The following is a 12,625-nucleotide window of genomic DNA, read 5'->3' as shown; positions in this document are numbered from 1 at the left end:
CATGCGTAGTGCAGTGTATTAGAACTGTCAGCTACTCACTTACAGCAAGCATAGTGGGTCCTGACTTTGTCAGGACCCACTAGGCTTCCGTCGATGGCATAGCCGGACGCCATTGTTTGGTGTCTGATTGCCATAGTCACCATCGCCGGCCGCTATCGTGTAGAAGGCCGGCGATGTCAGCTTAACACCTAAAAAGCTGCGATCTCTATAGAACGCGGCTTTTAAGGGGTTAATCAGCGGGGACACCGCGATCGGTCCCCGCTGTAGGAGCTGTGACAGCTGCTGTACGAGACAGAAGCTGTCACAGCTCCTGTATGTGTCGGGAGGACGGCCGAAACGGCCGTTACTCCCGAGACGTACTATTAGGTCATGGAGCGCGAACGATACAGCTGCCATGACCTAATAGTACGTCCAGGAGCGGGAAGGGGTTAAGCAACCACATTATTTTAGTTTTTTATTTTTCCTCTATAAATTATTTCAATTTGTTTTTCAATGGAATTGTACAGATTATGGGTCACATTAAAGGTGGAAAAAGTTCTGAAATTATTTATCTTGTACTGATTTTGAAACATGACAAAAACTGGCATTTTAACAGGGTTGTGTAGACTTTTTATATCCACTGTAAGTTCTTCAAAATTATTTTCAGAGGTATCTCTATTTTAGCTATTTCTTAGAAATTTTTGTGACAACAAATAAGGCCTAGATGAAAGTGCCATCGAGGCTTGTAACTTAGCTTCTACCAGACCCCTGAATGGCAACATAAAAATCATCAAACCCATGTGGGAGGTGTAATGGTGGCCATATTGGTTGTCACTGAGCACTTCTTAAAACATATAGAACTATTTGTGTGTCTATGATCACCTTCTGAAGATTATGTATATAATGTACCCTAAAACAAGTGGAAGTAGACACTGGAAAGTGGAAATTTGCTCTGTTATATAATATGTATAATATACAGGACCAACCTTATGTTGGATAATACCATGTGGAGTACCCTCTATTGGCACTCACCCCAATACACTCACTCCAGTACACTCACCCCAATATGGTGTATTGTTATATAGTGCACAAATATTCATACCATATAGTGCTGTGCCATACAATATGATGCCCAGATAATAGTGCCATATATTGGCCAAATAATACATCTTTACAATTACCTAAATACAAAGGGCTTATTCAGATGACAGGGAAAATCGGCTGTGTGACGGATGTTTTTTCAATGGCCGCCACATGGCTGCATTAAAATGAACGCATGTCTATTGGGCTATTCAGACGGCCATTTTATTAACGTTTATCGTGTGAATGGCCCGTAAAAAAGGACATGTCCTATTTTTGCCTGTTTTCTCTGATCTATCAATAGACCCAAGTCTATGAGGGATCTGCGAAAATGGTTCCGCACGGATGCTAATCAGCCGTGAAATACGGCCGTTTTTCACGGCCAATTTGACACTCGGTCGTGTGAATATAGCCTAATGTGATATATTTATTTTATCCAATGTAAAAAGAATATACTGTGTATTTCCTAATAAGTACTGTCACACAAATCCTTAGTAAACACCAACATACACTGTCCAAAGAACAACTCAGTACATAAACTAAGTGAATAATAATAATAATAATAATAATAATAGCAGCAGCAACAATACTGCTATACAATGTATAAATAGTACTGCTTAATAATTATTAAGATTGTGTGTATATATATATATATATATATATATATATATGTACATACGATTTATTCCTTAATCATAGAAAACATGCATATTTACCAATATTGTGTCTTTTATGCTTTCTTTAAATTTTTCCATGTAATACGTTCTGCCTGAATTTATATGGAATGGATCCAGCAGTTGATCAGTATCACAGTTCACGTTCTGCAGAGGAAAAACAGGGGCATTTAAAGAGGCTCTGTCACCAGATTTTGCAACCCCTATCTCCTATTGCAGCAGATCGGCGCTGCAATGGAGATAAGAGTAACGTTTTTTTTTTTAAAAAACGAGCATTTTTGGCCAAGTTATGACCGTTTTTATATTTATGTAAATGAGGCTTTCTAAAGTACAACTGGGCGTGTTTAAAGTAAAAGTACAACTGGGAGTGTATTGTGTTCGTTACATCGGGGCGTTTTTACTTCTTTTACTAGCTGGGCGTTGTGTATAGAAGTATCATCCACTTCTCTTCAGAACGCCCAGCTTCTGGCAGTGCACAGACACAGCGTGTTCTTGAGAGATCACGCTGTGACGTCACTCACTTCCTGCCCCAGGTCCTGCATCGTGTCGGACCAGCGAGGACACATCGGCACCAGAGGCTACATATGATTCTGCAGCAGCATCGGCGTTTGCAGGTAAGTCGATGTAGCTACTTACCTGCGAACGCTGATGCTGCTGCAGAATCAACTGTAGCCTCTGGTGCCGATGTGTCCTCGCTCGTCCGACACGATGCAGGACCTGGGGCAGGAAGTGAGTGACGTCACAGCGTGATCTCTCGAGAACACGCTGTGTCTTTGCACTGCCAGAAGCTGGGCGTTCTGAAGAGAAGTGGATGATACTTCTATACACAACGCCCAGCTAGTAAAAGAAGTAAAAACGCCCCGATGTAACGAACACAATACATGCCCAGTTGTACTTTAACTTTAAACACGCCCAGTTGTACTTTAGAAAGCCTCATTTACATAAATATAAAAACGGTCATAACTTGGCCAAAAATGCTCGTTTAAAAATAAAATAAAAACGTTACTCTTATCTACATTGCAGCGCCGATCTGCTGCAATAGGAGATAGGGGTTGCAAAATATGGTGACAGAGCCTCTTTAAATGAAAGCAAATATTATGTTATATTGTCATTACAGAGACTGGCGTAAATTATAGCGCAAATATACACCAGCTTGTAGCTGGCGTAGATTTCCCTTTCAGGAGCACGGACTGCCAGAGATGCACCTAATTTAATCAGGGGTGTGCACCGCTTAATAAAGTAGGCGCTACTTATTCCAGCAATCTTTATATTAGGATTGGAGTGTAAGGCGCCAGTCTGCCCCATTGAGTTAAATGATAGAATTCTGCCAACACTAGAGGGAGCTTAAAGAACAGGTGACATGTTTGTTTTTTGTTTTTTTAACTTTTAAACCACATTCCTCCCCTTATTCCCCGCCTCCTCCCGATACCAGAGCTTTAAAAAGTGTCCTGTGCTCTGCTACAGCCCCCCCGCTCTGTTTGAAAGGTCTACTCCTCCCTGTCCTTTTGCTCAAAGTTAGCATATTAGGACTGGGTGGCCATAGGCAGACATCAGTTTGGGGGGCAAACCAAAAAAATTACATCGCTGCAATTAGAGGACGAGGCAGGGAATAAGGGGAGGAATGTGATGAAAAAAAACCATGATAGGCACATTTTAAATACAAGACACAGCAGACAGTATCACACATGATAGATTTAGATACAGGGCCCAACAAACAGTATCAAACATGGTGGGCTTAGATACAGGGCCCAGCAGAGAGTATTACACAAGGTAGGCTTAGATACAGGGCTCAAGCAGACCGTAATCTTATAGTTACCCTCCTTGCTCCTGAGCGGTGTCCTCTTCGGCTCTGGGTGCAGCACACATTGCATCGTGAGATCATGAAAGGCATCTGGACCAGTGCTGCGCCCAGACCCGACTCAGGAGCGAGGTGAGTAAGTATATGTTACTATTATAACACGGGCCCATGTAGTTTATTACATAGGCCCCAGTTACCATAGTTTCGGTTCCCGGTCACAATTGCGACTGTTGTGACCCCAATAGCGATTCTACTGGCGGGGAGATTCTAGCCTGCATGTAATATATAGTAAGTGGAGGTCTCTAGCCTGCATGTAATATATATTAAGGAGGGGTCTCTAGCCTGAATATAATATATAGTAAGTGGGAGTTTTTCTTTTTAGTCTGCATATAATATATAGCAAGTGGGGTCTCGAGCGTGCATATAATATATAGAAGGGGGAGGGTCTGTAGCCTTATCTTGTTTCTGCTAACTTTCTGCAGCGTAATATCACAAAACAAAAGCCATTGAAAAGTCATTGAAAAAGTCAAGATAAAGTTTCTTGCCACTGTGTATTTAATGCATTAAAAGTCAAGATAAAGACGGCTACATCTGTACATACCTGTAGTAACAATGACAAATGTGCTGATGTCATAAATACAGTACATATGTCTGACATAAAGAAGATTCCATATTAGAAGGTTTTACAGCCATATCTGATGCGACTGAGGACCTTGATCTGGACTTCTCCACCAATATCTACCTTGATGCACTTTGGAGGTTCTAGCAGGGAAGCCCCTTCACCCAAAATCTGACTGGCTCCCAAACTCTTCATTATTTTAACCATCTCTTCCATACAGTCTACAAATAATACTGCCATGTAATAATACCAGCAATATGAGTGCCATATAACGGAACAAGCCATGTCACTGCCTATATACGGCTCTATAAGGGTGAATTCACTCGCGGCAGATATGTTGCAGAGATTTCTATGACCGTCTGTAAGTATAGGCTTATTTTACCTGTGTTTTCCGCAGCGGACATTTGAGCCAGAAAACTGCACCACAATTTGTACACTATGTACTTTTACCCAGTACACTCTGTGTGAATGTAGCATAAAGGATCAAACATTAATTTACAGCGTAGTCACCTATAAATGGCACTAGGGAGACCATTTTCTTCTGTAAGAGTACTATTTTGCATGCCTTTTTCCCAGGGAGCATTGCCCTTAGTGTCAGTTCACACAGTTTTTTGACGCGGAAACCACGTCGGAAAACGTGCCAAAAAACGTCCTAAAATGCCTCCCATTGATTTCAATGGGAGGTGGAGGCGTTTTTTTTCCCGCGAGCGGTAATACCGTCTCGCAGGAAAAAGAAGTGACGTGCCCTATCTTCAGGCGTTTATGCCTCTGACCTCCCATTGACATCAATGGGGGGCAGAGAAAGAGTATTTCAAGGCATTTTTTCCTGTGGCACACAATGGGCGCGAGCGAAAAAGCTGCTAAAAACGCAGCTAGAAACTAGGCAAATGGCGTGCAGGCAGATCAAAATCTGCCCCAAAATTCCAAACTGCAAAAAAACTCTGTGTGAACATAACCTTAAGGCTGGGTAAACACGACCTATTTTCAGACGTAAACGAGGCGTATTATGCCTCGTTTTACGTCTGAAAATAGGGCTACAATACGTCGGCAAACATCTGCCCATTCATTTGAATGGGTTTGCCGACGTACTGTGCAAACGACCTGTAATTTACGCGTTGTCGTTTGACAGCTGTCAAACGACGACGCGTAAATTTACTGCCTCGGCAAAGAAGTGCAGGGCACTTCTTTGCCACGTAATTTGAGCCGTTCTTCATTGAACTCAATGAAGCACAGCTCAAGATTTACGAGCGTCTCAGAGCGTCTCAGACGCCTCGTAAATTACGAGGAGGAGCATTTACGTGTGAAACGAGGCAGCTGTTAACAGTCTGTCTTTTCACACGTAAATGCCTCTCATCGTGTGAACATACCCTAAGACTTTCTACCAGCTGGATCTCCGCAAGGAGAATACATACTTTCCAAAAACTATTATATACTGTAATGGTGGTAAAAGACTGTACCTTTGTTTGGGATCCAGATGAAGCTGTAATAGAGACTTATACCATGATATTGGAGGCACTCAGGCTTATTAGCCGTTGTGCCCATGACTGTGTGGCATTGAAGGGGTTAAAGAAGAGTTAAATCTTGCTAGGGTGTGGGCTGTCCAAGTTATATTGTGGGCCATAGGGCCTATAGGGACAGAGGGCACCCGCCCACTGGGCAACTTTTGGGTAGTTTTGGGGGGGTCTTACCCACCCTCCCTTTCTGGGTTTATAAGGCGAGGGCGGGCAGACATCTTCCTCTTTTGGCCGTTACTTGTCCCACCCTCCCTCCCTATTTCTTTTGTGTTTAATCTAATTTAAAAAAAAAAAAAAGTTGATGAAAAATGAAAAAAAAATTAAATAAAATGTTCCTCAGAAGCACTCTGAATATTCGATACGGAAATTATACTCCGTGCAATTGTTATGTTGTTTAGTGACTGCGAGTTTGTCAAAGGAGTTGTAGTTTTTCAGGTCATGATGCTTTGGATTCTGTTTGGAAACTTATGTCACAGCAGCTTTGACCTACATGCCCTTCCTTAGGCGGGCTGGCATACGGGTATAATAGGAAAACAGTTTATTTTGAAAATATTTAAATAATAAATAATAAATAAAGCTGTGGCCGACCCTTGTGTCAACCCACGTTTAAAAGTTTAATTGAGTGTCATTCAAATTATTTATATGATTTATGTTATACTCCACCCTAGCCTGAACATAATAGTGGTATGCGCACAGTCTGAGATCGTCACCGTTGAGTCACTTAATGTAAATTTTTATTCTGCCTCTAATCAGTATTGTAGTCACTGTATGATCTGCAGCGAGATGATGGGTGGTATGATTTTTTTGTGTCAAACAGCATCTCCCAGCATATCCTTACTATTGTTCGGGCCGTGCTGGGAGCTGTAGTTTTACGCCGTACAAACCTATACTGAGCTTTGTTCTGATGCTGTGTTTAAGTACTGAGCTTTGTTCTGGTGCTGTATATATGTACTGAGCCTGGTTCTTGGGATGTATGTATGTACTGAGCTTTGTTCTGGCTCTGTATATATGTACTGAGCTTTGTTCTGGCTCTGTATTTATGTAATGAGTTTTGTTCTGGGGATGTATATATGTAGTGAGCTTTGTTCTGGTGCTGTATTTATGTACTGAGCTTGATTCTGGGGATGTATATATGTACTGAGCTTTGTTCTAGTGCTGTATTTATGTACTGAGCTTTGTTCTGGGGCTGTATTTATGTACTGATCTTTCTTCTGGTATTGTATATATGTACTGAGCTTGGTTCTAGTGCTGTATTTATGTACTGAGCTTGGTTCTGGGGATGTATATATGTACTGAGCTTTGTTCTGGAGATGTATATATGTACTGAGCTTGGTTCTGGTGCTGTATTTATGTACTGAGCTTGGTTCTGGGGCTGTATTTATGTAATGAGCTTGGTTCTGGGGCTGTATTTATGTACTGATCTTTCTTCTGGTATTGTATATATGTACTGAGGTTGGTTCTAGTGCTGTATATATGTACTGAGCTTAGTTCTGGGGATGCATATATGTATGAGCTTTTGTTCTGGTGCTGTATTTATGAACTGAGCTTGGTTCTGGTGCTGCATATATGTCACAGCTTGGTTCTGGAGATGTAATTATATAGAATATATTTATAATAACAAAATTGCAGAGCAGATGGAATTGTTCTCAATTCATTGTATATTTCATGGGAACCTGTCTGGTAGTTTTAACCCCTTGAATCGCCACCAAGCGGTAATACATGACCTGACAATATTTCTAAATGTATGTTTTTTTCAGATGTAGCAAAATCTTTAAATCCCCTTTTAAAACGGCGCACACTATATGCTAATTACTCATTAAAGGGTCATGGGATGGTGCCGCTATCCTGAAGAATCACATAGGTCTGCCTCCAAATCCAACTTTCCATGTTTGATTGACATCCCCCTGGCTGATACAACTTTCTTGGATGCACCATTGCCTTTTGGCACTATACACAAGGGGGGGCTGTGTGGCACTATACACAAGGGAGGGCTGTGTGGCACTATACACAAGGGGGAGCTGTGTGGCACTATACACAAGGGGGAGTAGTGTGGCACTATACACAAGGGGGAGCAGTGTGGCACTATACCCAAGGGGGAGCTGTGTGGCACTATACCCAAGGGGGAGCTGTGTGGCACTATACACAAGGGGGAGCTGTGTGGCACTATACACAAGGGGGAGCTGTGTGGCACTATACACATGGGGGAGCAGTGTGGCACTATACAGTGAAGGAAATAAGTATTTGATCCCTTGCTGATTTTGTAAGTTTGCCCACTGTCAAATACATGAACAGTCTAGAATTTTTAGGCTAGGTTAATTTTACCAGTCAGAGATAGATTATATTTAAAAAAAAAACAGAAAATCACATTGTCAAAATTATATATATTTATTTGCATTGTGCACAGAGAAATAAGTATTTGATCCCTTTGGTAAACAAGACTTAATACTTGGTGGCAAAACCCTTGTTGGCAAGCACAGCAGTCAGACGTTTCTTGTAGTTGATGATGAGGTTTGCACACATGTTAGATGGAATTTTGGCCCACTCCTCTTTGAAGATCATCTGTAAATCATTAAGATTTTGAGGCTGTCGCTTGGCAACTCGGATCTTCAGCTCCCTCCATAAGTTTTCGATGGGATTAAGGTCTGGAGACTGACTGGCTAGGCCACTCCATGACCTTAATGTGCTTCTTTTTGAGCCACTCCTTTGTTGCCTTGGCTGTATGTTTCGGGTCATTGCCGTGCTGGAAGACCCAGCCACGAGCCATTTTTAATGTCCTGGTGGAGGGAAGGAGGTTGTCACTCAGGATTTGACGGTACATGGCTCCATCCATTCTCCCATTGATGCGGTGAAGTAGTCCTGTGCCCTTAGCAGAGAAACACCCCAAAACATAATGTTTCCACCTCCATGCTTGACAGTGGGGACGGTGTTCTTTGGGTCATAGGCAGCATTTCTCTTCCTCACGGCGAGTTGAGTTAATGCCAAAGAGCTCAATTTTAGTCTCATCTGACCACAGCACCTTCTCCCAATCACTCTCAGAATCATCCAGATGTTCATTTGCAAACTTCAGATGGGCCTGTGCATGTGCCTTCTTGAGCAGGGCGACCTTGCGGGCACTGCAGGATTTTAATCCATTACGGCGTAATGTGTTACCAATGGTTTTCTTGGTGACTGTGGGGCCAGCTGCCTTGAGATCATTGACAAGTTCCCCCCGTGTAGTTTTCGGCTGAGCTCTCACCTTCCTCAGGATCAAGGATACCCCACGAGGTGAGATTTTGCATTGAGCCCCAGATCGATGTCGATTGACAGTCATTTTGTATGTCTTCCATTTTCTTACTATTGCACCAACAGTTGTCTCCTTCTCACCCAGCGTCTTACTTATGGTTTTGTAGCCCATTCCAGCCTTGTGCAGGTCTATGATCTTGTCCCTGACATCCTTAGAAAGCTCTTTGGTCTTGCCCATGTTGTAGAGGTTAGAGTCAGACTGATTTATTGAGTCTGTGGACAGGAGTCTTTTATACAGGTGACCATTTAAGACAGCTGTCTTTAATGCAGGCACCAAGTTGATTTGGAGCGTGTAACTGGTCTGGAGGAGGCTGAACTCTTAATGGTTAGTAGGGGATCAAATACTTATTTCTCTGTGCACAATGCAAATAAATATATATAATTTTGAATGTGATTTTCTGTATTTTTTTTAATATAATCTATCTCTCACTGGTAAAATTAACCTAGCCTAAAAATTCTAGACTGTTCATGACTTTGACAGTGGGCAAACTTACAAAATCAGCAAGGGATCAAATACTTATTTCCTTCACTGTAGGCTGTGTGGCACTACTAAGGGGGGCTGTGTGGCACTATCTACTAGGGGGCTGTATGGCACTATTTACAAGGGGAGGGCTGTGGCTATATATACACGGGCCTGTGTGTGGCGCAATCTACAGGGGTCTGTGTGTGACACTATGCACTAAGGGGGGCCTGTGCGGTACTATCTACTAAGGGGGCTGTGTGGCACTATATACAAAGGAGGGGGGCTGTGTGTCACTATATACAGTGGGAACTGTATAGCGCTATATACAGTGGGGGCTTTATGGCAATATCTACAGGAGGGCTGTATGGCACTATCTACAAGGGGGAGGTGGGGGCGCTATCTACCAGTGGGGTGTGACAGTTTCTATAGGCGGGGCTGTATAGCACTGTCTACGGGGGGGGGGGGCTGTGTGGCACATTCTACAGGGGGCACTATCTATAAGGGTGGCTGCTTGTGGCACCTGGGGGGGCCCAGTCAAGAGTTTGCTATGGGGCCCAGTCTTTCCTAGTTAAGCCCCTATGGGCAGCTATGAGATGTGGAGTTTATTTTAGTCTGCTGTCCTTCTAGCCTACTGCTTATACATTGAACTCAATAATATAACAGTATATATTGCTGTATTACAGGACTTATAACCTTTGCTAATTACAGTTAGTTTTCTCTTATTGCTGCAAATATACACATTACTGAAGTCAGGAATATTATAATAGTCAATAATTTTTTCGGTAAATAATTGATTTTAGTATTATTTTAAAGTCTCTTTGTTGTGTTATAAAATGGGGAAAAATTACAGGGAATGCCTCATGTTTAACATATGAGTTTCATTAATTAAATGCAAGTCTGTAGAAGAGAGATAATGTGGCTTTTCTTTTTTTAGTCAATGTTGTAGCTATTTTTTTTTTGTTTACTGGGGGCAGCCATATTGGACATACACTTCCTTCCTGTATTTCCTGTGTGCAGCTGAAAGTAATTGGAGTCAAATCACTTGAGAGAAATGTCACAGATTATTACAGTCTACAGAATGTGATGGAGTATAGCTTCTCCCCCAGAGACCAGAGAGTGACAGGTCTATCAGTGAACCCCTTAATATGTCTATGGCCAGCTTTATTCATTAGCAGAATAGGATGATAACTCGGCAGTCCAGTCTTTCAAAGACCCAGTATCCCTATGATAACATTGAACTGGCTGAACATAGAGGCAGGGCTAGGCTGATTTTCCAAATAAAAAGTGGCACAAGCCCTAAATACAGTGGCGTAACAATTGCAGTCGCAGTTGGTGGGAGCGGGACTGGGCTTAGAAGGGAACGTGTGTCCGCCCCGGACCCCACATCAGACCCTGGCACACAAGGTCTGTGCAATCGCACATACAAGGGTCGGGGTCTTGATGCTCGATATTGTGCGCTGTGTAGCATTCATTGTCCTGACGCTGCCCATCATCAGGACCTCGAATGTGTCACAGCATAGACCCTGTGTGCCGGGGGCTGATATGTCCTGAAGAGAGGAGAAACCAGGAGTGGTGAGAAAATTATTTTTTTTATATGTCTGATATGGTGTCTTATTAAGGGATCTGGTTTCTGATCTAGGGGTGTCCATGCTGGGGGGCAGCGTGCTGGGAAATACCCCTTTAATGAGGCCTAAGCTGAATGACAATGAAATATAAGTAAATCACTAAATAATAAGCAATTGACTGCAACGTTAAATGTTTGCTATACTGTATGTATGGCATCCTGCACATACTCAGTCCGTAGATGAAGCTGAGACCGGTTCGGCAGAACTTATCTCAGGACTCTTCTCTGGTAATTTAGATGCAGCGCATGTTGTATTATTACTTCTTCTTAGACAAAATGCTAAAATGGACAGTTTTAAGAGGGGAATGTTTAGGACGCTAAACCCCATCAGTTAAACAAAATGCTGGTGGTTCAGTGCCCTAAAATCTGATGACAGTTTTCTTTTAACAGCACTGGCTTTTCAATGGCCCTTTTTAACAAGTCCTCAAGAAGATGTCCCTTTTAGTAACTCAGTCCTTGAAATCTACGGACAGTCTTTATATATCATGTTCAAATTCCGAAATATTTACAGTTATTAATAGTAAGTAGTACTGGCATTTTAAGAGTCTATAGTTTGCGATTTAAGTCCAGAGCATGGTCTAGAAAGCTCAGTCTTAAGGACCCAAATATCGGTTGCTAGAAAATAATCAAAATAATAATAAAATGTCCAAATTTACTTCTAGCTGTCAGAAAAGACCCTGCCACATATGCCCCCATAAAGTGTAAGTCACAAATACCACTATAAAGTGCCTGCAACACATACCCCCATAGTGCTAAAGTGACCTCCACAGTAATATAATTTGACATTACTAAACATTTATATAATTTCTACTCATTTCAACCTACCACAGATGCTCCCAGAGTGCCAGCCACAGATGCCCCTTGATGACTCTGCTGTGTATCAGGAGCACTCACTCCCTTCTGTATACCCCCTTACTTACATATTGAATTCAGCATGCAGGCACGCTGAACTTGGGAATGCCATAGCAAAGATTTTTTTTTTTTTAAATCGTTACTGGGAACATGCCAGACAAATGGAACAAAGAAGCGCTCAATGCAAGGTAAGAAACCATGTTGTAGTGTACTGCTGCTGTCTATAAACAAAGGGGGCAATTTATTAGGACTGATGTTTCATACGCCAGCCTAAATAGCAAGAAAAGTTGGAGTAAACTGTGACACATTTGTTAAGGGGTAAAATAAATATGTTGACATTTTTGGCCGGGCCGTGCGCCACAATTGTGGGGCAACGACCGTTGCTATGCGCCATCTATTCCCCCCACATCATTGGCAATAAAAAAATAAAAAAAACCTACTGTAAAGGATCTGCCAGGCACTGCTTCGGGGTTAACTCCCAGAATTAATCAGTCAACACCTGAGTGTACATCCCTGAGACAGACACCAGCTTCCTCCACTCAGGCTGGCAGGCTTAGGAGTGGGAGAGCCTATCGCAACCTGGCCAGACTCAGCTAGCTCCCGCCCTCGGTCTATTTAAGCCTGCTCTTCCTGTCCATCTGTGCTTGTGAATTCTTTCCTTGAGGTTTCCTGGCCCAGCTACAGCTCCTGCTACTTTTTGATCCTGCTCCATACAGACCCCGGCTTACCGACTACTCTTC

At 42.5% G+C, this 12,625-nt stretch overlaps 1 protein-coding gene across 1 annotated transcript in view; it reads right to left on the bottom strand.

Moving 5' to 3' along the window:
* ITGA1 (integrin subunit alpha 1) overlaps positions 1-12,625 on the bottom strand; it is a gene marked incomplete at its 5' end in the record, with an annotated part of 230,603 nt that overhangs the window by 15,461 nt on the left and 202,517 nt on the right. Inside the window, one exon of the mRNA XM_075854911.1 lies at positions 1,776-1,880. Within this exon, the coding sequence (XP_075711026.1) occupies positions 1,776-1,880 (105 nt within the window). The remainder of the gene's footprint in view (positions 1-1,775; positions 1,881-12,625) is intronic.

Source organism: Rhinoderma darwinii, chromosome 1 (genome assembly GCF_050947455.1).
Source record: "Rhinoderma darwinii isolate aRhiDar2 chromosome 1, aRhiDar2.hap1, whole genome shotgun sequence".
NCBI classification, from domain to species: Eukaryota; Metazoa; Chordata; class Amphibia; order Anura; family Rhinodermatidae; genus Rhinoderma; species Rhinoderma darwinii.
This window is presented reverse-complemented; position numbering and strand designations above follow the sequence as displayed.